The 26761-nt window shown below is 45.8% G+C and overlaps 1 protein-coding gene across 1 annotated transcript in view; it reads left to right on the top strand.

Annotated features, from left to right (window-relative positions):
- POLD1 (DNA polymerase delta 1, catalytic subunit) overlaps positions 1-26761 on the top strand; it is a 141103-nt gene that overhangs the window by 111693 nt on the left and 2649 nt on the right. The window contains exons 25-26 of the mRNA XM_073570976.1: positions 22713-22765; positions 25559-25656. Coding sequence (XP_073427077.1) covers positions 22713-22765; positions 25559-25656 — 151 coding nt within the window. The remainder of the gene's footprint in view (positions 1-22712; positions 22766-25558; positions 25657-26761) is intronic.

The raw sequence follows: 26761 nt of genomic DNA on the forward strand, positions 1-26761 counted from the left end.
AAGGGCTGGATCCCAGGCTTCATTTTTATGCAGCTTCTATTAATGCTAAAAAGCAAAAATTCCAATTTTACAATTTACTTCTTGCCAAAAATCCTCTCCATTCTCACGACCAGAGGGATTTTTAATTTTATAGTGTAATGCTACTTGCCTAGGTTACCTGCCCCCTACTACAGGTTATCAGAGGTGGCCGGTCTCCCAGGCAAGGAGTACGCTCTGTCGTGCTGTTTGCTATATAGCATGCAAGCTTAGCTCTGAACCTGTCTGGAATCGGCCATCTTCAGTGCCCCTGCGCTCCCCCAATGCAACAGCTGCCTCTACTTGCAGCTGTTAGAGGTGAGGGATCCCGGTACTTGCGCTTCCAGACAATCGAGAAAACTGAAGATTAGTAGAAAGTGATGAATAAAAATAAATATAATTTAATCCACAATGCGTTTCTCCTGCAAGCAGGCTTCCTCAGGTGCCTTGAAAGCAATGAATACCATGACCTTATAAGCCTTGAGCTCACAGTTCTGACCAGCATCCATGCCACGGCCGACATTCACAATACTGGGAGGCAGGGGAGCATTGTGCTTGTGAAGAAAGGAAATATGCCAACCCTTGTAATCATTTGTCACATAGCAGCAAGCAATTACTCAGGTAACGCCATGCCAATATGCTCAACTGAATGGGCACCTTATGTCAGTAGTGGGCAACATCAAGACATACTTTAAGCTTCTGACTGCTTATCCTATTAGACCCCTACTTGTCCTTAAAGGGAATCTGTCACCCTTTTTTGGACTATGAGCTGCTGACATCGACATCAGGGGCTTATCTACAGCATTCTGTAATGCTGTAGATAAGCCCCCGATGTAACCTAAAAGATAAGAAAAAAAGAGTTAGATTATACTCACCGGGCAGGGCGGTCCGGTCCGATGGGTGTCGCGGTCCGGTTCGGCTCCTCCCATTTTCATACAATGCCATCCTCTTCTTCCCTTCCTGTCGTGGCTCCGGCGCAGGCGCACAGATCTTCCCTGTTGAGGGCAGAGCAGTATACTGCAGTGCGCAGGTGCTGGACCTCTCCCGGCCACTGCACACTGCAGGACTCTGCTCTGCCCTCAACAGGGCAGAGCAGTGCGCCGGAGCCACGACAGGAAGGGAAGAAGAGTATGGAATCGTATGAAGATGGGAGGCACCGGACCGCGACACCCATCGGACCGGACCGCCCTTGGGTGAGTATAATCCAACTCTTTTTTTCTTATCTTTCAGGTTACATCGGGGGCTTATCTACAGCACTACAGAATGCTGTAGAGAAGCCACTGATGTCAATGCCGGCAGCTCATAATCTAAAAAAAGGGTGACAGGTTCTCTTTAAAGGGAACCTGTCATGTTGTACATGAAGTCTGATCTGTGGACAGCACGGAATAGAGAAGAAGCTGAGCAGAATGGTACAGTGGGGGAAGTAAGTATTTGATACACTGCCGATTTTGCAAGTTTTCCCACCTACAAAGAATGGAGTGGTCTGTAATTTTTATCGTAGGTACACGACTAAAAGTAAAAAAAAAAAACAGAAAATCACATTGTATGATTTTTTTCAGAATTAAATAGTATTTTATGATTTTACCACCTTGCCACACCATGTTCTTAAATTTGCCAACAAGAACAGACTCCTTGTTATCTAGATGTCTGAGAAGGTGCTCGTCAATAATGCTAGAAATAGACAGCAGAGATCGTAGGTTTCTCGTGGAGGAGATGAGACTTCGTTCTAGGAATATTCGTGTTGTGTGTGTTTACCTTGTCGCTAGGATTAGTGCATCCACTAATCCAATTTTTAATTTACATCCTAGTCAATACTGAGCAGTGTAGCCAGGACCAAGGATATTGTATATGAAAAGCACCCTGTCAATTTATTACATATGCAAATGAGAGACTTTGCACATAAACCAGCTCCTTGATTGACTTTGGCTTCCAAAGTTCTTTATATGAAATGTTAGGAAATTGCATAATCATCTGTTCTGTAATATTTTTGTATTGGCTTGGTTATTCCATTTTATGTTCGGAGTCATGATCAGGCTGAGGGGCAAGTCTAGGTTTGAGGTGACCACTAGAGAGTCAAGGCTGTGGCCTACAGGTCGAGCAGATGAACACATTTGTAAGTTACTTTTGAGCCGATCACTTCTAGGGTTTGTTTCTTATCAGATAACTCACAAATAACCTACTAGATCTTCTAGATGAAGTGGGGTGGGTACAGAAAGTATTCAGACCCCTTTAAATTTTTCACTCTTTTTCATTCCAGCCATTTGGTAAATTCAAATTTTTTTCCCATTAATGTAAACTCTGCACCCCATCTTGACTAAAAAAAAGTGAAATGTAGACATTTTTGCAAATTTATTAAAAAAGAAAAACTGAAATATCACATGGTCATAAGTATTCAGACCCTTTGCTCAGTATTGAGTAGAAGCACCCTTTTGAGCTAGTACAGCCATGAGTCTTCTTGGGAATGATGCAACAATTTTTTCACACCTGGATTTGGGGATCCTCTGCCATTCTTCCTTGCAGATTCTCTCCAGTTTCGTCAGGTTGAATGGTGATCGTTGGTGGACAGCCATTTTCAGGTCTCTCCAGAGATGCTCAATTTGGTTTAGGTCAGGGCTCTGGCTGGGCCAGTCAAGAATGGTCACAAAGTTGTTCTGAAGCCACTCCTTTGTTATTTTAGCTGTGTAATTATTGTCATTGTCTTGTTGGAAGGTGAACCTTCGACAATGTCTGAGGTCCAGAGCACTCTGGATGAGGTTTTCATCCAGGATATCTCTGTACTTGGCCGCATTCATGTTTCCTTTAATTGCAACCAGTTGTCCTGTCCCTGCAGCTGAAAAACAACCCCCTTAGCATGATGCTGCCACCACCATGTTTCACTGTTGGGATTGTATTGGGCAGGTGATGAGCAGTGCCTGGTTTTCTCCAGGCATACCTCTTAGAATTATCACCAAAAAGTTCTATCTTCCTCTCATCAGCCCAGAGAATCTTATTTCTCATAGTCTGAAAGTCCTTCATGTGTTTTTAGCAAACTCTATGCGGGATTTCATATGTCTGGCACTGAGGAGAGGCTTTCGTTGGGCCACTCTGCCATAAAGGACAGACTGGTGGAGGGCTGCAGTGATAGTTGACTTTGTGGAACTTTCTCCCATCTCCTTTCTGCATCTGTGGAGCTCAGCCACAGTGATCTTGCGGTTCTTCTTTACCTCTCTCACCAAGGCTCTTCTCCCACGATTGCTCAGTTTGGCTTGACGGCCAGGTCTAGGAAGACTTCTGGTGGTCCCAAACTTCTTCCATTTAAGGATTATGGAGGTCACTGTGCTCTTAGGAACCTTGAGTACTGCAGAAATTCTTTTGTAACCTTGGCCAGATCTATGCCTTGCCAGAATTCTGTCTCTGAGCTCCTTGGCCTGTTCTGTGACCTCATGATTCTCATTTGGTCTGACATGCACAGTGAGCTGTGAGGTCTTATACAGACAGGTGTGTGCCCTTACAAATCAAGTCCTATCAGTTTAATTAAACACAGCTGGTCTCCAATGAAGAAGTAGAACCATCTCAAGGAGGATCAAAAGGAAATGGACAGCATGCGACTTAAATATGAGTGTCTGAATACTTATGACCATGTGATATTTCAGTTTTCTTTTTTAATAAGTTTGCAAAAATGTCTACATTTCTCGTTATTTTCAGTCAAGATGGGGTGCAAAGTGTACATTAATGAGAAAAAAATGACCTTTTTTGAATTTACAAAATTGCCGCAATTAAAAAAAAAAAAGTGAAAAATTTAAAGGGGTCTGAATACTTTCCGTATCCACTCTATGTCCTTTTTGTGCAATGATAACAAAGATTATGATGCAACTAGTACATGTAGATAGCGGCTAGGCCCTCAGAACAACTTCTTCTTCTGAGTCCAAACCTGGAAGAGGTGTTCGGTTTGTTTTCCTTGTTTGTCCATTTTCTGGCTATAGATCATTTACAGAGCGTTAAAAAAGAAACAGAGGTTGTGCACACATTAGGGCCCCCATACACATCATATGAAAAGTTGGCCAAACTTACCAATTTTGGTGTCTTTGGCTAACTTTCCTCTTGAGTATCCCCTGACAGAGAAGGATCTGGTAGTTTAGATTTCAATACTCCATCCTAGTGTTTCCAGGGGAGATAAGTTGCTGCCAGAAGAGTCTGGCAGTAACCTTCTCCTTGGTGAAAGCACATGAGCTCTTGGCCAAGTCAAGCACTCATGCGTGGGGGAGTTACCGGAGATGGCTTTCTGCCGAACAAATGACAGCTATTTTACATATATCGCCAGCTTTAGCAGCACTAGCCTTTTCCAGCTTTTCTCCTTCGTCTCATTGGGGGACACAGGTACTGTGGGTATATGCTACCGCCATCTGGAGGCTGACACTAAGTAAACAACACAAGGTTAGCGCCTCCGCCGCCGCATACACCCTCGCCCCGATTACGAGCGGAAGCCAGTTTTATGCATAGTGTCTTTGGAGGCACACATGTCTGGGTTGCTCCAGACTTTTTTTTCTCTCTTCTTTTTCCCATGAAGATAAGACAGGGTCGACGGACCCTATTGAAAGGGTCCAATCTCCCCAAACCAACAACGGGCGAGCACGTGTTGAGTATCGTCTCCACGTATCCTTTCCCGCACCGTGGGACATATCTGGGCCTTTTTCCCCAGACTTTTTTTGCTTTTTCTTTTGCTATGAAGATTAGACAGGGGCAACGGATCCTATTGAAAGGGTCCGATTTCCCCAAACCATCAACGGGCGAGCACGGGCGAGTGTCCCTCCACGTATCCTCTCCCGCGACGTGGGACATGATGCCGGACTTAGCCCTGTCCACCCCTAGGTATGGAAACCATGGGCTTGTACAGAGGCACAAGACTAGTCCGTGCGGCCCCCACTGCTCCACCAACGCTAGACGGCGGTGCTGCAAGGCGTCGGACGGTCCCTCTCCTCAGCCCTGGAAGGAGGACGGAGCTAGGGTGCCTGCACCGTCCCGGATTTACCCCCCTTTCCCCCTGTACCTGATCAGAGAAGGCAGACGGTATGGAGGGGATGGCCAGGGAGAGCCCTGCGGCGTAAAGAGGGCCGGAGCCCTTATCTTCAGGCGTTCAGCAGAGGCTGACAGAAGTCCCGGCATAGGCCCCTTCCTCTTCCCTTCCCTTTCCCGGCCTCCCCCCCCCAGCAGTCCTCACAGTAACGTTGCGGCGGCGGAGCGGACGCCGTGCCTGGCGCCGGTAGACGCTGGCCTTGGCCTTACTATGCGGCGCCCGGCCAACCGCCACCCCCGTCGCGGGCGGACATCAGAAATCCCCGCCCTCCGGAGCCTGGGCGGACGCTGGATAAATTGAGGCCCTGGCTTCACTTCAGGGTATGCCGCGACTAGGAAATAACGGTCGGCCTGCCCTCAGCAGGACTGTGCAGCAGGAGAGGACGTGTGGGGGACACATGACCGGGTAAGTGCGGTCCCGACTGTGTGAGGCCACTCAGCAAAGGTGCTCCCTCCTCCCCCCAACCCCTAGCAGGGCAGCATTGAGACCGGGCGGATTCAATATGTCTGGGAAAGGGAAGACGCACACATTCCTATATGCTGCATGCATCGCCTGTAGGGCCTCATTTCCGCGGGCGCAGAGCAATAAACTATGTGAGGCCTGCAACTCCGAACGCGCCCAGGAGCCCTCCCCTGCGACCGAGCCCAGGGATTTAAATCCTCCGGAATGGGCCTTATCGCTATCGCAGTCTATGGCATAGCTTACAAAGGCGATTGAGTCCCTTCACGCCCCAGATAGGGGCAAGGATAGTGCCTCGCTGATCTGGGAGGGGTCCTCCACCTCACAAAAGCCTCCGGACTGCAGGGGCCGCTCTCATTTCAGGCAGGCGCAAAGGAAACGAACCCACAGGGCGTCTCCCGGCCTATCCGGTGCCTCGGCATCCGTGAGTTCGGCATCACGCTCGCCTTCACCAGTTGTCGGGAGCGGGCAGAGTTCAGATTGACTCAGACGAGCCGCTGGACCTAGATACCCCGGGGTGTCGGGAAACAATTGACAGCCTCATTGATGTTGTTAATCAGACTCTGGAGGTTGAGGATGACGTCACCTTGGCGTCAGGCCATAAGGTATCCTTCAAGCGGACTAAGGGACCGCATAGAGTGTTTGGCTCTCACCCAGAATTTGAGGACATAGTGCAGCGTCACAGGGAACGGCCGGATAGGCATTTCTCGGGCCAGAAGACGATAGTGTAGAGATATCCGTTTGCCCCGGAGCTCTGTAAAAAATGGGCGGAATCCCCAGTGGTGACCAGTGTCACGCTTGGCCTTGAAATCCGTGTTATCTGTACCTAGTGGTTCTTCTATCAAGGACCCCACTGATCGGCTCATAGAAAGTTTGGCTCGCTCAATCTTTGAAGAATCAGGATCAGCACTCTCTCCTGTTGTGAGTTCATTTTCCCCTTCATTACTGAGGCCCGAGGAACTCCCTCTTCTGGTAAAGAAAGGTAGTGAGCCTGATTATCAAACACCTGAAGCTGATGATGATGACTGGCTGAGTGGAGTTACTGACTGGATATAAGGCTGCCGACGCCCTTCTGCCCTGCGGGTGATTTCTCTGTGGGATCCTTGGAGACCAGTCTGAATTCCTGCTCCTCTAAAGCTAAGTTTGCTGCTCGGCCTTTTGCTTTGGTGCTTTGACTTTGTTTTGCTTTGTTTTTCTGGATTTCTGCCATTCCCTGCTGGGGTGTGCTGAATTCATTTAGTTCTGTCTTCTGAAAATACCTGAGTGCTGATTTAGTTTTTGAAGCCTAGCTGCTTCAGGGTCTTTTTCATATCAGCTTGTTGGCTTATGTCTTTGATAGGGTTTTGGCAGATTGCAGACAGCAGCCTTCCTGTCCTTTCCTAGCTAGGTAGTTTTGGGCCCCGTCTTTGCTCAGTCTATCTTTCTGTCTGTGTTAGTATTTTCATCTTGCTTCACCGTCATTATATGTTGGGGGCTGCCTATTGCTTTGGGGTCTGCTCTGGGGCAGTTTAGATTTCCCCTTTCTTTCTTTAGGCCTATGTAATTCTCCGGCTGTGATCGAGGGGTCTAGGGCATCGTAGGAACCCCCCACGGCTACTGCTAGTTGTGTTGATAGGTTCAGGGGTCTGCAATCTGATAGTTGCCAACTTCTCTGGTTTTCTGGACTTAGCTTGTATTTCTGCTTTTGCCTCCTACGGTGACTCATTCATAACAGAATCACCCGCCATACCGCAGATCCTAGGGTACTCAATAGCAGGAAAGAATTGTAAAAAAAAAAAAAAGTGTGTATATTTTTTCCTCTATATCTCTGAGGCCGTAGGGGGAATTTTTTTTTCTCTCAATGGAGATAAAGCAATTGTCTGATCGTGTGGAGCATCTCGCTGCGGAAGTGCGGGGAATTTCCGCCTACCTTGCTCATTCACATGCTGCTGAACCAAAGATTCCTACACCTGATGTATTTTTTGGGGATCGGTCTAAATTTTTGAATTTCAAAAATAATTGTAAATTATTTTTTGCCTTGAAGCCTAACTCATCAGGGATCTCCGTTCAGCAGGTTAAAATTGTCATCTCTTTGCTGCGTGGCGATCCCCAGGATTGGGCGTTTTCTTTGAAACCAGATGATCCTATTCTGACTAATGTGAACGCATTCTTTCAAGCTTTGGGGTTGTTGTATGACGAACCTAATGCCATTGATCAGGCGGAAAAGACCCTGCTGGCATTGAGCCAGGGTCGTGATTCTGCAGAATTGTACTGTGAAAAATTCCGAAAGTGGGCAGTACTTACTACCTGGAATGATAATGCTTTGCCTGCTCTCTTTCGGAAGGGGTTGTCAGAAGCCGTAAAAGATACTATGGTGGGATTTCCTGTTCCCTCTGGTCTTGATGATTCTATGTCATTAGCCATTCAGGTTGATCGGCGTTTGCGCGAACGTAAAGCTGCACGAGAGGTGTTGCCACCTGTTGAACAAATGTCTGAACCTATGCAATGTGATAGAGTTTTTTCCAGAGAGCAGCGTCAGGAGTTCAGAAGGTGTAATAAGTTGTGTTTTTTCTGTGGAGATGCCTCGCATATTATTTCTGTCTGTCCTAAACGAGAGAAACGCTTTGCACACACGTTTTCTGTTGGGGGTGTTCAACCTAAGTTTCTTCTGGCTATTACTCTGATCTGCTCCCTGTCCACATTTTCCGCCAAGGCTTTTGTGGATTCGGGAGCAGCCCTAAACCTAATGGACTTGGATTTTGCTAAACGTTGTGGATTTCCGATGACACCTCTGCAGACGCCTATCCCTTTGAGGGGGATTGATGCTACTCCTTTGGCTAAAAATAAACCCCAGTTTTGGACCCAGGTGGTAATGCGGGTCGCCCCAGACCATCAAGAAAATTGCAGATTTTTGGTGTTGCATAATCTGCATGATACTATTGTTCTGGGGTTTCCCTGGTTACAGATTCATAATCCAGTGTTGGATTGGAAATCTGTGTCTGTGGTGAGTTGGGGTTATCGGTGTGCCTTTAGTGAGGCTCCGGTGTTTTCCACCTCTCCTCAGTCGCATGATGTTCCTGATTATTTGGCGGACTTTTATGATGTATTTAGTGAGAATGAGTCTGCGTCTCTGCCTCCTCATAGGAGTTATGACTGTGCAATTGAACTGAGCCCGGGGTGTAAATTTCCCAAGGGTCGGCTCTTCAATTTATCTGTACCCGAGCACGAGGCTATGCGATCCTATATTAAGGAGGCGTTGGAGAAGGGTCATATTAGACCATCCTCGTCACCCTTAGGTGCCGGTTTTTTTTTTGCAGCCAAAAAGGATGGATCATTAAGACCTTGTATTGATTATCGTGCCCTCAACAAAATTACTGTTAAATATCAGTATCCGTTACCCCTGATTTCTGATCTATTTTACAGAGTTAAAGGTGCTTGCTGGTTTACCAAGCTTGACCTCAGGTGGGCGTATAATCTTATTCGCATTAAGCATGGGGATGAATGGAAGACGGCGTTTAATACTCCGGAGGGACATTTTGAGTACCTGGTGATGCCTTTTGGGCTCACTAATGCCCCTTCTGTCTTCCAGTGCTTCATGAACAATATTTTCCGAGATTTTGTCGATAAATTTTTGATTATCTATCTGGATGATATTTTGATCTTCTCCAAGGATTGGAATTCTCATGTGGAAAATGTTCGGACTGTGTTCCGGATCTTGAGGGAGAATTCCCTGTGTGTCAAAGGATCTAAATGCCTTTTTGGAGTACAGAGGATTTCTTTTTTGGGATTTATTTTGTCCCCGTCAACTATTGAAATGGACCCAGCCCAAGGTACAGGCTATTCACGATTGGGTTCAGCCCGCTTCTTTGAAGGCCCTCCAGAAGTTTTTGGGTTTTGTTAATTTTTATCGGAAATTTATAGCAAAATTTTTTAGTATTGCCAAGCCATTGACTGATTTGACTAAAAAGGGTGCTGATGTGTTAAATTGGTCTCCGGAGGCTGTTTCTTCCTTTGAGGAGCTGAAGCGAAGATTCACCTCCGCCCCGGTTTTGCAGCAACCTGATGTCTCACTTCCATTCCAGGTAGAGGTGGATGCTTCTGAGATTGGTGCAGGAGCTGTTTTGTCCCAAAAGGATCCTGTAACTTCTAAAATGAATCCCTGTGCTTTCTTTTCCCGAAAGTTCTCTCCATCTGAACGTAACTATGATGTGGGGAATAGGGAACTGTTGGCCATGAAATGGGCATTTGAGGAGTGGAGACATTGGTTGGAGGGAGCTAAGCATCAAGTCGTGGTCCTCACTGACCACAAGAATTTGATTTACCTAGAGTCGGCTAAGTGCTTGAACCCTAGACAGGCTAGGTGGGCCTTGTTTTTTACACGTTTTGATTTTGTGGTTTCTTTTCTTCCTGGAACAAAGAATGTCAAGGCAGACGCCCTCTCTAGGAGCTTCTTTGCTGATTCCCCTGTAGTGACCAAGCCTGCTACCATCTTAGGCGAAGGGGTAGTTCTTTCTGCCATCTCGCCCGATTTGAGACGTGCTCTGGAAGAGTTCCAGGAGGACAAACCTGAGCGTTGTCCCAGTGGAAAGTTGTATGTTCCTGACCAGTGGAAGAAGAGAGTGATGTCTGAAGTTCATTGCTCTGCTTTGGCTGGTCATCCAGGTATTTTTGGTACTAGAGATCTGGTGAGTCGGTTTTTTTGGTGGCCCTCCTTGTCTCGTGATGTCAGGAATTTTGTGCAGTCCTGTGGGACGTGCTCCCGGTCTAAATCGTGTTCTCGCTCTAGTGGGTTGTTGATGCCTTTGCCTGTCCCCAAGAGGCCATGGACCCATATTTCAATGGATTTCATCTCTGATATGCCTGTCTCTCAGAGGATGACTGTTATTTGGGTGATTTGTGATAGGTTCTCTAAGATGGTTCATCTTGTACCACTCCCTAAGTTGCCGTCTTCCTCTGAGTTGGTACCCCTGTTTTTACAACAGGTGGTTCGTTTGCACGGGATTCCTGAGAACATTGTATCTGACAGAGGAGTCCAGTTTGTGTCTAGATTTTGGAGAACTTTCTGTTCCAGGCTGGGAATTCAGTTGTCCTTCTCCTCTGCTTTTCACCCTCAGGCCAATGGGCAGACAGAGAGAACAAACCAGACCTTGGAGTCATATATGAGATGTTTTATTTCTGCTGATCAGGATGATTGGGTTTCATTTTTGCCCTTGGCCGAATTTGCTTTAAATAATAGAGCTAGTTCTGCCACTTTGATGTCACCTTTTTTTTGTAACTTTGGGTTTCATCCTCGATTTTCTTCAGGGCAGGTGGAGCCCTCTGCCTGCCCAGGTGTTGACACTGTGGTGGAGAGAATGCACCAGATCTGGGACCAAGTGGTGGATAAGTTATCTCTCTCCCAGGAAAAGGCCCAGCGGTTTTCCAACCGACATAGGACCATTGGTCCCCAGTTTAAGGTTGGTGATATGGTGTGGTTATCATCAAAAAATATTGCTATGAAGGTGGCTTCTCCTAAGTTTAAGCCTAGATTTATTGGACCTTACAAGATTGTGGAGATTATTAATCCGGTCTCTTTTCGTTTGGCTCTTCCTGTCACATTTAAAATCCATAATGTGTTCCATAAATCTTTGTTGAAGAGGTTTGTTGAACCTGTTGTTCCGGGGGTGGCACCTCCAGACCCTGTATTGGTTGAAGGTAACATGGAATATGAGGTAGAGAAAGTACTGGATTCCCGTCTGGCTAGACGGAGACTCCAGTATTTGGTTAAGTGGAAGGGTTATGGTCAGGAGGATAATTCCTGGGTCTCTGCCTCTGATATTCATGCCAAAAGATTGGTGCGTGCCTTTCATCGGGCTCACCCTGATCGCCCTGGTGGCGTAGTTGAGGGTTCGGTGACCCCTCCTCAAGGGGGAGGTACTGTTGTGAGTTCATTTTCTTCTTCATTACTGAGGCCCGAGGAACTCCCTCTTCTGGTAAAGAAAGGTAGTGAGCCTGATTATCAAACACCTGAGGCTGATGATGATGACTGGCTGAGTGGAGTTACTGACTGGATATAAGGCTGCCGACGCCCTTCTGCCCTGCGGGTGATTTCTCTGTGGGATCCTTGGAGACCAGTCTGAATTCCTGCTCCTCTAAAGCTAAGTTTGCTGCTCGGCCTTTTGCTTTGGTGCTTTGACTTTGTTTTGCTTTGTTTTTCTGGATTTCTGCCATTCCCTGCTGGGGTGTGCTGTATTCATTTAGCTCTGTCTTCTGAAAATACCTGAGTGCTGATTTAGTTTTTGAAGCCTAGCTGCTTCAGGGCCTTTTTCATATCAGCTTGTTGGCTTATGTCTTTGATAGGGTTTTGGCAGATTGCAGACAGCAGCCTTCCTGTCCTTTCCTATCTAGGTAGTTTTGGGCCCCGTCTTTGCTCAGTCTGTCTTTCTGTCTGTGTGTTTTCATCTTGCTTCACCGTCATTATATGTTGGGGGCTGCCTATTGCTTTGGGGTCTGCTCTGGGGCAGTTTAGATTTCCCCTTTCTTTCTTTAGGCCTATGTAATTCTCCGGCTGTGATCGAGGGGTCTAGGGCATCGTAGGAACCCCCCACGGCTACTGCTAGTTGTGTTGATAGGTTCAGGGGTCTGCAATCTAATAGTTGCCAACATCTCTGGTTTTCTGGACTTAGCTTGTATTTCTGCTTTTGCCTCCTACGGTGACTCATTCATAACACTCTCCTTTGTTCACGGCAACGTGGGTAGCCAAGGCCATGATGTCATGGTCAGAGTCATTGAACAAGGTATTGCAGGATAGAGACCTGCCTACAGAGATATCAGAGATCGCGAGTCAAATCGCTATGGCTGGTGACTACTTAATCAACGCTTCCATGGATGCGGCCAATTGTGCGGCACTCGCGGCCACAAATGCGGTAGCCATTAGGAGGGCCCTATGGTTAAGGACATGGCGGGCCGATTCTATTTCCAAGAAGTCGTTAACTTCCCTGCCTTATCAGGGTGACCGCCTGTTCGGGGAGAAATTAGACCAGCCTATCTCCGATGCTACGGGGGGGGGGGGGGGGAAGAGCAGCTTTTTCCCACAACAAAGGGCCAAGCAGCCGTTTCGCCAATCTCAGGCACGGTTTCGGGGCCTCTCGCAACCCCGGGTGGACGGCAGCGGCCAGCTCTGTCGCTCCAACCAGGATAGGGAGCGACAGGTCTCATATAGAACCAACCCATTGGGCAGAAAGCGTGCTCGCCAGCCCAGGGCGAGGGGAGCCAGGGCCCAGAGACCCTCAGCCAAATGACTCAGCACTTTTTAGGCGACATCAGCAGAGTAGGCAGCCGCCTGCTCTGTTTTCGCCAGGTCTGGGTCACGATAGCACACGACTCATGGGTGGCGGAACAGGTGTCCGCAGGATACAAGATAGAGTTTTTCAAGTTTCCCCCAAAATGATTTTTTCTGTCCCGACTTCCCAAAGCGGAGCCCCGGGCAAGGGCGTTGCTAGGGGCCATCAACTCACTCCAGCGCAATGGAGTCATTGTTCCCGTACCAGAGCACGAGAAGGGGCAGGGTTTTTATTCCAATCTGTTCGCGGTCCCCAAAAAGGACCGGACAGTCAGGCTGGTTTTGGACCTGAAGCTCCTGAACAAGTTCATCAGGATCAAACATTTCTGAATAGAATCTCTCTGTTCAGTTATATCGGCCTTTGGCCAAGGAGAATACTTGGCCTCGATCGACATCCTGGATGCCTACCTGCACATCCCCATTTTTCCTCCGCATCAAAAGTTTCTGCAGTTCGCTATCAATGGCCGACATTTCCAGTTTGCGGCACTGCCCTTCAGACTAGCCACCGCTCCGAGAGTGTTCACAAAGGTGATGGCAGTCGTGATTGCAGTCTTACACTCTCGGGGCATAGTCGTCTTACCATACTTAGACGACCTCTTGGTGAAGGGCCCCTCGTTTCGGGCATGCAAGGAGAATGTCAGCATCATGCTGGATACCCTCTCCCGCTTAGGGTGGTTGGTCAACAGGAAAAAATCATCCCTTGTCCCAGCCCAGAGGATCTCTTTTTTAGGGATGATTTTCGACACCTCCCGAGGGTTGGTAATTCTCCCTCAGGACAAAGCTCTAGCGCTCCGGCAAGGAGTCCAGAAGCTTCTACAGCCAGTCCCGCACCCCATTCGGTTTGGGATGAGAGTGCTAGGGAAGATGGTGGCAGCAATAGAAGCAATTCTGTTTGCACAATTTCATCTTCGCCCCCTACAGCACGCCCTCTTGTCAGCCTGGGACAAGAACCCATTCACGCTCGATCATCAGTGCCGGCTATCCTCGCAGGTCAGACAGTCACTGGAGTGGTGGACGAGCATGTCCTCCCTTCTGCAGGGGAAACCCTTTCCCCCAGATCACTGGCTAATGGTCACAACCGACGCCAGCCTCCTCGGCTGGGGAGCAGTTTTTCGCCACCACACCACCCAGGGACGATGGTCCCCGCAGGAGGCACGCCTCTCGATCAACTTGTTGGAAATACGAGCGGTCCGGCTGGCACTGCAACATTTTCAGCACCTTCTAGCAGGACGTCCCATCCGGATTCAATCGGACAACGCCACGGTGGTGGCTTACGTATATCGTCAAGGAGGCACGCGCAGCAGAGCAACCATGCGCGAGGTGGGACACGTGCTTCACTGGGCCGAGAGGAACCATTCGGTAATATCAGCAGTCCATATCCCGGGCGTGGAAAATTGGGCGGCGGACTTCCTTTGCCGGCAGGGTGTCGCGTCGGGGGAATGGTCTCTGCACCCCGAGGTCTTCCAGCAGATTTACCAACGGTGGGGAACACAGGATGTGGATCTGATGGCCTCCAGAGTGAACGCCATGGTGCCCGTGTTCGTCGCCCGATCTCGGGACCCGCGAGCGATCGCCGTGGATGCGTTGGTGGTGCCATGGAACCAGTTTTGCCTTCCATATTTGTTTTCTCCGCTGCCACTACTCCCGAGGGTCATCATGAATATCAAAACAGAAGGGGTTCCAGCGATTCTGCTGGCCCCAGACTGCCCCGTCGAGCGTGGTACGCAGATCTAGTGCAGCTACTCGCCGACATCCCTTGGCGACTGCCAGAGCGCCCAGATCTACTGTCTCAGGGCCCGATCTTCCACCCGAACTCAGGGGCCCTGTGTTTGAGGGCATGGCCGTTGAATCTTGGATTCTGACCCAGGCGGGGTTTGGGCGCGAGGTGGTCGCTACAATGATTAGCACCCGGAAGGCTACCTTGGCGAGAATTTACCATCATACCTGGAAAGTCTTCTTCGCTTGGTGTCTAGACCGTGGTTTTTCTCCACTGACATTTTCGATTCCCAACATCTTGGCCTTTCTCCAGTCAGGCCTAGACTCAGGTTTGGCCCCGAGCTTCCTTAGGAGATAGATATCGGCGTTGTCCATCCTGTTCCAGCGAAGAATCGCTACCAATATGCAGATGAGGACTTTCATCCAGGGAGTATCCCACTTGGTACCTCCCTATAGGGTGCCTCTGGAAACCTGGGACCTTAATCTGGTCCTGAGTGTTCTGCAGGAAGCTCCTTTCGAACCACTTAAAAATGTTCCTTTGTCGTACCTTTCCCGGAAAGTAGTATTCTTGGTAGCCATAACTTCCATTAGGCGAGTCTCTGAGTTGGCGGCCTTGTCCTGCCGAGCACCGTTTCTCACCTTCCACAAGGATAAGGTGGTGCTCAGACCAGCTCCCCCCTTTCTGCCGAAGGTCGTATCCTCATTCCACGTTGATGAGGATATTGTCTTGCCCTCATTTTGTCCAGCGCTAGTACATCGCGTGGAAAAAGCTCTTCACACATTAGACCTGCTGAGAGCACTCAGAAGGTACGTGGCATGGACAGCACCCTTTCGTCAGACGGACACACTGTTCGTGCTCCCCGAAGGGCACAGGAAGGGTCTCACAGCCTCAAAATAGACCATAGCCAGATGGATCCGTCTAACTATTCAGGAGGCCTACCGCATCAGGGGTGCGCCGGTTCCAGCAGGGATCAGAGCATTCTCTACTCGGGCAGTGGGCGCCTCTTGGGCACTTTGGCACCAGGCTTCGACCTGGTCCAGCCTGTACACGTTTACTAAACATTACAATGTCCATACTCAGGCTTCGTCGGATGCGAGCCTAGGCAGAAGGATTCTCCAAGCAGCTGTGGCACACCTTTAGACAGGAGGTGCATGTAGCTTGGATTGGTGAGTCAACTTCCCACCCAGGGACTGCTTTAGGACGTCCCACAGTACCTGTGTCCCCCAATGAGACAAAGGAGAAACATGGATTTTTGTGAGTACTCACCGTAAAATCCTTTTCTCTGAGACGCTCATTGGGGGACACAGCACCCCACCCTGTTAGCCAAGTTGGCTCTTGTTTATTTAATTAATGTGCATTTTTTTTGTTGATGTCAGGGTGGATCTTTTCCAGAAATCTGTATTAAGGCTGTTTTTTCGTAATTCTCCGACTGCTTTTACACTAAACTGGTTTCCGCCAGTAATCGGGGCGAGGGTGTATGCGGCGGAGGAGTAGCTAACCTTGTGTTGTTTACTTAGTGTCAGCCTCCAGATGGCGGTAGCATACAACCACAGTACCTGTGTCCCCCAATGAGCGTCTCGGAGAAAAGGATTTTACGGTGAGTACTCACAAAAATCCATGTTTTCATTCAAAGTGTTTTCCTTATCTCAGTCTTTCATGACTGAACCGGAAATGACTCCTTCTTGGCTCCCTACATTGGGGGTAGAGCTACCGGACCTACAGAGAGCTGCTTTTTTCTCTAAGGCAAAGTCGCTCATCCGTTTTTTCACCTTATATTCTACTGTATTTGACTTGCCGAGTAAATCTAGTGAATGGACATGAATGCCATCTTAGTTTTGTCCGATTTTCAATGACTGGTTGTTGGAGGTTTCGCAAGCTTTTTCTATCGGTCTCTTTTTTTTTTTTTGGATGAAGAGCTGATGGTACAATCAGAAACCAAATGGATACCAAAACCAGCTAAAAGTTGGATGTGGCAAAGCTATCTATTATTTTGTGTAGGAGAAAAAAAGTGACTTGTGTCGTCCTCTAAATCCCATAGAAATGTTTTTCCATAGCTCCACCAGCGGTGGTCAGAAGCCTCAACATAGTAATTCCCCTCTCAGTCATGGAAGGACAAGTTGGGGTAAACCATTTCATTTTTGTTGACCGGAACAACATCTTCCTCTGCATTTCAGCCCTAAACAGTGGGTTTATCCATCCCGAAAGTGCATATTCCAGCACATGGGTCTGGTCTGGTCTCACGTTCATGGTCTCGTTTACTAATGGTGCCTCCATACCGGTTTTATCCCTCATTTTACAACGCTGAGTTAATGAAGGTTATCCTCACAGTAATAATTAGATTCCTGCATTCATAGTTTTAGTAAATTTTTCGGTTAACGTGCCCTATCTTTTTAAAAAAAAAACAAAAAAACAAACCCAGATACTCCCAAAATTAGAAAATGGGTAAGAACGGAATGTGTCTCACGTTTTTCTTTAATTTAATGACGAGGACAAAGTGGTGACTTGTTCCCGACGTCCAGATATTCGGCATTCTCTATTGTATGCTTAGTGCTTGAAAGATCTAAACAAATAAATTATTTTACTACGAGCCGGGAGAACTGAAAGGTCCTTTATTGCTTTATGGGAGATTCTTTTGTTTTCCAATTCATGTGATCTGAAAAATAATAATTTGCGTTCAGGTAACGAGATGGACACGTAAAAGAAATACTTTTTACACGCATATTTATTCTAATTCTGCAGTAAAGTGAACACAGCATTTATCACATAGGCGCTAAATAGCGGATCGTTGCTGGTGATCTGACTGATGTGGCCGTCACTGATCTCCAAAACAGTGGGGCCCGACCCCACTTTCTGCCCTATCACAAAGCCACAGTAATTCCCAGTTCAGATGGATATATTTCACGGTCTTTGTACAGACCACTGGCACCCTGACCCGAACTCAACAGCTTCATAGGTACATATGAGTTTGGGCATTGTGATCTATCTACAGACCTTGAGTTATGGCTGTCTGAAGGTGTTGGAATGAATTAGCGGTCGGATATTGCATCGCAGAGATGCCTTGTGATACAGTCCAAGGTGGTGGAGGTCCCTGTTTGATGGTGGTAAACTTACGACAACAACAGGGATTAGGACTGTATTGGAGGTCCCAGACTTGATCATGGCAGATTCCATACGATCCTTGAAGCCACCTAATTCCGTTTTCTTTCTTGCTTCATTCTACAAAACAGGTTGTCAAGGGTTAAACAGAAACTTTACAGTATAACAAATAGTTGTCACCCAAGTTTTTTTCGGAAATGGAGGCAACTAAATATATAAAAGTTGAAACAGCAGGACAGCACTGGGGAAACTGAGGGATGTATATGTTATTATATCTTGCTGAAAATAAACTAGCTGAGCGTGTAGTATTATGGATGTCGGAGAAGAGACAGGAAACCTTCCCAACCAAAACTTTTGCATCCCTTAAAAGTGCTGACTGTCAGTTCTGAGTTCTGCAATGAGCAGCAAAGCAGAACTGAGGGACTGGAGACTGTCAACATTATGGTTTAATTCTCTGCTTTCCCGCCTCTTAACGGGAGCAACCTGTCTATCCCTCTTACCATCACTGCCTAAGAGGGCAAATCTGCCATTTAAGAGTCATGATTAAACAAGGTGGGAGCTAAAAGCGGCAGCTAGATTCCTAGGTGCAGCCTAAAGCTCAAGGACCCTATTACAAATCTGTATCTGGGTACTTACCTAGTACTTTGTTATGTATCCGTGTGGTGCTCGAGTGTTGGGGTGTGGCCTATTAACCCCTTCATGACCCAGCCTATTTTGACCTTAATGACCTGGCCATTTTTTGCAATTATGACCAGTGTCCCTTTATGAGGTAATAACTGTTTTTTTCGTGACATATTGGGCTTCAATGTTAGTGGTAAATTTAGGTCGATAATTTTTGCGTTTACATGTGAAAAAAATGGAAATTTGGCAAAAATTTTGAAAATTTCGGAATTTTCAAATTTTGAATTTTTATTCTGTTAAACCAGAGTGTTATGTGACACAAAATGGTTAATAAATAACATTTCCCACATGTCTACTTTACATCAGCACAATTTTGGAAGCAATTTTTTTTTTTTGTTAGGAACTTACAAGGGTTAAAAGTTGACCAGCGATTTCTCATTTTTACAACAAAATTTACAAAACCATTTTTTTAGGGACCACCTCACATTTGAAGTCACTTTGAGGGGTCTATATGGCAGAAAATACCCAAAAGTGACACCATTCTAAAAACTGCACCCCTCAAGCTACTCAAAACTACATTCAGGATTATTAACCCTTCAGGTGCTTCACAGGAACTAAAGCAACGTGAAAGGAAAAAATGGACATTTTAATTTTTCCAACAAAATTTTTTTTTTTAGTATCAATTTTTTCATTTTCACATGGGTAACAGGATAAAATGGATGCAAAAATTTGTTGGGCAATTTCTCCTGAGTACGCCGATACCTCATATGTGGTCATAAACCACTGTTTGGGTGCACGGCAGGGCTCGGAAGTGAAGGAGCGCCATTTGACTTTTTTGAATGGAAAATATGCTGGAATATTTAGCGGTTGCCATGTAGCATTTGGAGTCCCTGTGTGCTCCCGCACAAGTGACCCCATTTTGGAAACTAGACCCTCCAAGGAACTTATCTAGGTGCATAGTGAGCACTTTGAACCCCCAGGTGCTTCACAAATTGATCCATAAAAAAAAGTACTTTTTTTTTCACAAAAATTTTCTTTTAGCCTCAGCTTTTTCATTTTCACATGGGCAACAGGATAAAATGGAACCTAAAATTTGTTGGGCAATTTCTTCTGAGTACACAGATACCTCATATGTGGTCATAAACCACTGTTTGGGTGCACGGCAGGACCCGGAAGGGAAGCGCCATTTGACTTTTTGAATGGAAAATTAGCTCTAATCGTTAGTGGACACCATGTCACATTTGGAGAGCCCCTGTGTGCCTAAACATTGGAGCTCCCCCACAAGTGACCCCATTTTGGAATCTAGACCCCCGAAGGAACTTATCTAGATGTGTGGTGAACCCTTTAATTCCCCAAGTGCTTCACAGAAGTTTATAACGCAGAGCAGTGAAAATAAAAAAAAATTTTTTTTCCTCAAAAATGATTTTTTAGCCCACTATTTTTTATTTTCACAAGGCTAACAGGAGAAATTGGACCACAAAAGTTGTCCAGTTTGTCCTGAGTACGCTGGTACCCCATATGTGGGGGGGAACCACTGTTTGGGCGCACGGCAGGGCTCAGAAGGGAAGGAGCGTCATTTGACTTTTTGAATGGAAAATAGCTCCAATCGTTAGCGGACACCATGTCGTGTTTGGAGAGCCCCTGTGTGCCCAAACTTTGGAGCTCCCCCACAAATGACCCCAATTTGGAAACTAGACCCCCTAAGGAACTTATCTAGATGCATAGTGAGCACTTTGAACCCCCAGGTGCTTCACAGAAGTTTATAACGCAGAGCCGTCAAAATAAAAAAAAAAATTTTCTTCAAAAAATGATTTTTTAGCCCACTATTTTTTATTTTCACAATGGTAACAGAAGAAATTGGACCCCTAAAGTTGTCCAGTTTGTCCTGAGTACGCTGGTACCCCATATGTGGGGGGGGGGAACACTGTTTGGGCACACGTCTGGGCTTGGAAGGGAAGTATTGACGAGGTCTGCGGGCATCATGTTACATTTGCAGAGCCCCTGATGTGCCTAAACAGTGGAAACCCCCCACAAGTGACCCCATTTTGGAAACTAGACCGACCAAGGAACTAATCTAGATGTGTGGTGAGCACTTTGAACCCCCAAGTGCATCACAGAAATTTATAACGCAGTGCCGTGAAAATAAAAAATCATTTTTTTTCACAAAAATCATTTTTTTTTAGCCCCGAATTTTTTATTTTCCCAAGGGTAACAGGAGAAATTAGACCCCCAAAGTTGTGCAATTTTTCCTGAGTACACTGATAACCCCATATGTCGGGGTAAACCACTGTTTGGGCACATGTCGGGGCTCGGAATGGCTGGAATAAATGGTGGCCCCATGTCACGTTTGGAGACCCCGTGATGTGCCTTAACAGTGGAATCCCCTCAATTCTAACTCTATCCCTAACCCTAACACAGCCCTAACCCTAATCCCAAACCTAATCATAACCCTAACCACAACCCTAACCCCAACACACCCCTAACCCTAATCCCAGCCCTAATTCCAGCCCTATCCCTAATTACAACCCTTATCCCAACCCTAACCCTAATTACAACCCTAACCCTAATTTCAAACCCTAATTTTAACCCTAACCCTAATTCCAACCCTAACCTTAATTCCAACCCTAACCCTATTTCTAACCCTAATTCCAACCCTAACCCTAATTCCAACCCTAACCCTAATTCTAACCCTAATGGGAAAATAAAAATATTTTCTTTATTTTATTATTTGTCCCTAACTATGGGGGTGATAAAGAGGGGGTTTATTTACTTTTTTTATTTTGATCACTGTGAGAGTTTATCACAGTGGTCAAAATGAATGAATGAATCTGCAGCTTTGCAGATTCCGGCGGGCGAACTGCACATGCGCCCACCATTTTCCAAGATGGCGGCTCCAATGATCCGGGACGGCGGGACATCAGGAGCCAGAGCGGGACTCGGAGGGTACCGGGGGGGGGGTGATCAGACTGTGAGGGGAGGGGGAGCAGATCGTGACGGCGGCGGCCGATCGCTGCTGTGAGTCTGTGGCGGGGGCTGATCGTCAGCCGGCGTGGGGGGTTTGATCGCGGTTTCCAGCCATGTCCGATGCTACTGCAGCATCAGCCATGGCTGGATTGTAATATTTCATCAAATTTCATTGATGAAATATTACTATCGCTCTGATTGGCCGTTTCACTTTTAACAGCCAATCAGAGCGATGGAAGCACAAAGCCTCCTGTGTGTGCGCGCGCGGGTCGGGTGACCTTTCAGTAACTCCGGTCACCCGACCCGCAGGAGGGTGATTTATGCCATGACGCCTACGTAGGCGTCATGGGTCGGGAAGGGGTTAATTAATTTAGCTGGCTGAGATTAGGGAAAAACAGTTTATTTTTCAAAATGATGAAAGTTCTGCAACTTTCTAATACACTTTTTGTTTCATTTCCTCAAATTTGACATCCTTTCATTCACTAATAGCAGGCAGAGGTTAGAAAACTTGATTTCTTTTCACAGCTAGGGTTTTCTACAAATGTTTCCGTCTAGGCAATCTACTGGACTGCATTGTAGCAAACTAAGCTCCCAGAGGTTTGTCCAGACTCAGGCTACTAGAATAGCGAACGCTGTGAGCTGTAAGACGTCTCTACTTATTTTTAGCCCCCCCAACAAAATTGATAGTTTTTGCATTAACGAATAGTTAGAGGGTATTTACACTTTTGCAAACTGCTACTTTTTATTGTTCCGGTCCATCTAGATTTCAAACAATGGATCATCTTTGCTAATGGTCTTTTATTTTGAAATATTCTGCTGTTTTGATTATACAGCGGGTGTGTCTCCATGGTAACAGACTACAAACAAATTCTGTGTGTAGTCTGATACGGCAGTTACGTTTTAGTTTTTTGTTGTCTTACTTTTCATTTGATTTTACAAACTGTAAAATAAGCAATAGATGATATTATGGGATGAATAATAGGGACAGCTCAGCAAGTAGCAAGTAAATCCTCATTTTGGGGAAAAAAAAACCCTATTAAATCAAGAGTAATCCTCTTCAGGAATGTTTCTATTCTCACAATACTTAATGATCAGCAGTTTTCAGAGGAAGTTTAGGGGTTTTCTTTTATTTATTTTTTTTTTGCGTAAAAAACAAAAACGTGACTCTCCTTTTTAAACTCTCTGCGGCTCTAACCACTGCCATTCCCCCCTCCAGACTATGTGCTGATTATGTTGGCATGACTGTCACAGCCAATTGGTGACTGAATTTGGTGTTTTCTCAGATTGTCACAATGTAATTATTGAAGTTTTAAGACAATAAACATCGCCCTTGTCTTCTTACACCCAAGCCTCTGCTAGTACCTAAAATACAGCATGTCTTTGTAATGTCATTGCGGTTGTTTTTTCTAATGGTGATATACCAGAAGAATGTTTTACCACCACTTTATCCCCTTTTCGACTTCACCATGTGTGTCTTGTTCTTCTAGGTGCTGTTTGCAATTACTGTAAAAAGAAAGAATCTGAGCTGCACCAGAAGGAGGTGAGTGGGTCTTAGGAGGTGGAGCGCAGTGATGTTTAGGAGGCACAGATGGTCACGAATGAGTTGCAAAGCCAGCCTCCTTTCCCAGCATGGCCTATGTAAAAACTAAAGGGCTTAGCTAATCCAAGCTAATCAGTCAAGCCCCTCCGACGCGCTCTGGCACACAGAAATTTGGTTGAGCGCTCTGTATGTTGGAACAATTTTGGAAGTTGCAGGGAATATAAGAGGGGTGTGAAATATGGACGTCAACACAGTTTTAAATCATTTAAAGTGTATTATTTAATTCAATGAATTCCTATTTGCATCCTGCAAATGTATTCGTTGATCTCTGAAATAAAAATAACAAGAAAAAAGGCTAAAATGTTATAGTTGCCAGCAATTAATATCTTGAAGCTGTGTCAAACTTCTGGAATTTGCTCGGCCCATTGCTTAAGGGCACCATATAAAACGTAGGAAATTAAGTGTTCTTTTCCAGGCTTTGTACTCCTCCACATTTGCTTCCTATGGAAAGAAACTTTCTAAATAGTTCTTATTAATCATTTCTACCATTTTGCCGTCACAGAGTGACTGTAGATCCCGTTATGTAGCTCAAAATTTTAATAATCCTGGTTTTGATGTCTCTCTGCTCCCTTGCTTCAGTGAAGAGTTTGGACACAGGGCAGAGAAATAGGCTATAGAAAAGGATGAAATCGGTGCAGGATAGAAGCTGTGCTGACATTTTAGCTAATGAAGCCAGCGGCACCGTGTATATAAACGGAGCTCATGGAATCCAGCCTATATTACTGAGCGAGACACTCCCTCTAGCTAGATAAAAAAAAGTCTTAAACCTAGATCAGGGGTTCAGAAAATGAATGAAGGAATGAAGATTCTGAAACTTACTGCAATATTATTAAAGGTAACCAGTATTATATGTTAAAAAAAATCACTACTTATACAACCCCTGGCAAAAATTATGGAATCACCGGCCTTGGAGGATGTTCATTCAGTTGGTTAGTTTTATGCCATGTCTGTGATCTGCTTTTTTCCTACAAAATTAAAGTCATTTCGAATGGCTATTTTCTGGCTTTAAGAAACACTAAAAAGAAATCAAGAACAAAAAATGTGGTAGTCAGTAATGGTTACTTTTTTAAACAAAGCATAGGGGAAAAATTATGGAATCACTCAATTCTGAGGAAAAAATTATGGAATCACCCTGTTTAATTCCCAAAACTAACACCTGCATCAAATTAGATCTGCTCATTAGTCTGCATCTAAAAAGGAGTGAACACACCTTGGAGAGCTGTTGCACCAAGTGGACTAACATGAATCGTGGCTCCAACACGAGAGATGTCATGCAATGTTGCAAAAGATGTTGGTTGTTCACAGTTGTGTCTAAAATCTGGACCAAATACAAACAACATGGCAAGGTTGTTAAAGGCAAACATACTGGTAGACCAAGGAAGACATCAAAGCATCAAGACCGGAAACTTAAAGCAATATGTCTCCAAAACAGGAAATGCACAACAAAACAAATGAAGAACGAATGGGTGGAAACTGGAGTCAACGTCTGTGACCGAACTGTAAGAAACCGCCTAAAGGAAATGGGATTTACATACAGAAAAGCTAAACGAAAGCCATCATTAACACCTAAACAGAAAAAAAAAGGTTACAATGGGCTAAGGAAAAGCACTCATGGACTGTGGATGACTGGATGAAAGTCATATTCAGTGATGAATCGCGAATCTGCATTGGGCAAGGTGATGATGCTGGAACTTTTGTTTGGTGCTGTTCCAATGAGATTTATAAAGATGACTGCCTGAAGAGAACATCCAAATTTCCACAGTCATTGATGATATGGGGCTGCATGTCAGGTAAAGGCACTGGGGAGATGGCTGTCATTACATCTTCAATAAATGCACAAGTTTATGTTGATATTTTGGAAACTTTTCTTATCCCATCAATGGAAAGGATGTTTGGGGATGATGAAATCATTTTTCAAGATGATAATGCATCCTGCCATAGAGCAAAAACTGTGCAAACATTTCTTGAAAAAAGACACATAAGGTCAATGTCATGGCCTGCAAATAGTCCGAATCTCAATCCAATTGAAAATCTTTGGTGGAAGTTGAAGAAAATGGTCCATGACAAGGCTCCAACCTGCAAAGCTGATCTGGCAACAGCAATCAGAGAAAGTTGGAGCCAGATTGATGAAGAGTACTCTTTGACACTCATTAAGCCCATGCCTCAGAGACTGCAAGCTGTTATAAAAGCCAGAGGTGGTGCAACAAAATACTAGTGATGTGTTGGAGTGTTTTTTTGTTTGTTTTTCATGATTCCATAATTTTTTCCCTCAGCATTGAGTGATTCCATAATTTTTCCTCTATGCTTGGTCTAAAAAGTAACCATTACTGACTACCACATTCTTTTGTTCTTGATTTCTGTTACTGTTTCTTAAAGCCAGAAAGTTGCCATTTGAAATGACTTTAGCTTTGTGCCATGTCTGTGATCTGCTTTTTATCTACAAAGTTAAACAACTGAATGAACATCCTCCAAGGCCGGTGATTCCATAATTTTTGCCAGGGGTTGTATATCAAAAATGTCCAAAACCTCTAAACATATAAGTCTGATTGCTGAAACATCTTCCGGTTCAAGGAACTAAGATTACACCTAGCTAGTCCCAACGTGCTGTTCTAGTAGGGAACAGTCTGCCAATCTGGACCTTTACTCTGATACATGAAACGGGTGGGAAACCGCAAGGACCGAATAAAGGCACCACGGGTTTTGCCGAGCTCTCTCCCATATTCTGTCTCGCAGGTCGCTCACCTTGGTTCCCTAGAAGAGAAGTTCTCTCGCCTCTGGACTCAATGCCAACGCTGTCAGGGAAGTTTACACGAGGACGTCCTATGCACAAGGTGAGGAGCGTGGAAAAGTGATGTGAGATCTGACCCCAGCATAATGCGGAAGATCTATATTTATGAAGGCTACATGACCTATTTTTGGGAACACAATAATAGTTGACTGTCATTGCCTTATGTCAACTTTCATGGAAATACTCTTTATTGGAAGCAGACCTTAAAGGGATACGTACTTGCCCTGCCATAAACCAGGGCATGATGAGCCATACTGTACGTGGGCCTGCGCGATCAGGACATTACTGCTGTGTATTAGTCTCGTTGATACACTAACATTGGGTTTGATGGCACCTGTTTCTTAGTGATAAGTGAACCGACTGCCCAGATTGGTTGTACAGTGGCTTCACACCGCATCAGACACTTTGGTACAGTATCGGCCTGCAATCTGTGCTCCTGTATAGACACTTCCAAATTCCCAAGGGAAAAGCAAACTGGAGCTTATCCAGATACAAATTCCCCGCACCGCTCGCCAGCTGCCATGGGTGGGGTGAATATGGCCCTCGGAACATGTGTGCTTAGAAATATGGCTCTCAAAAGATCCCTTATCAATGCAGCTGAGGGAAAACTGTCTCTCGCAGTACCCAGGACCTGGCGGCAGGTGCTGGCTGCACACAACCGTCGCGGAGACACTTCATGTCTATAGCTCAGGTACAAAGGTCCATGAGAAAAGGCAAAGAGACTGACAGCCGCAGTGCTTTATGGCAGCTTTGTTTTCCTACCGAACAGCTCGAAATTTACAGCATTCATAAACTAAGTCTACGTAAAAATAAACGAGGAGGAGGGGGAGCTATCCGGCATTTACTGTGGATAGCAGAGGAATTTTCGGTTAGCGATAACGTGACCCTTTTTATTTTTTTTACTGTGTAACTATTTCCAGATACACAGATTTTGGATGGACTGGATGCATGTAAGAGGTTGTCCTCTGTCCATGTGTCCTCACTGAGGAGAGTTCCCCTCTAGGATCCATGTGCTGATCGTCTGCAGTCCCAAAGCAGCGGCCATGTCAGTGGCCACTTGTAATGCTACACATCCCTCTGAGGGTTTGGCTCCAGGGAGCTACTGTTATCATAAGGGGTTGAAGATGCTGAAACCATAACGATCCACA

This window comes from Dendrobates tinctorius, unplaced genomic scaffold, assembly GCF_039654945.1.
Source record: "Dendrobates tinctorius isolate UK_male_01 unplaced genomic scaffold, ASM3965494v1 ptg000028l, whole genome shotgun sequence".
NCBI lineage: Eukaryota > Metazoa > Chordata > Amphibia > Anura > Dendrobatidae > Dendrobates > Dendrobates tinctorius.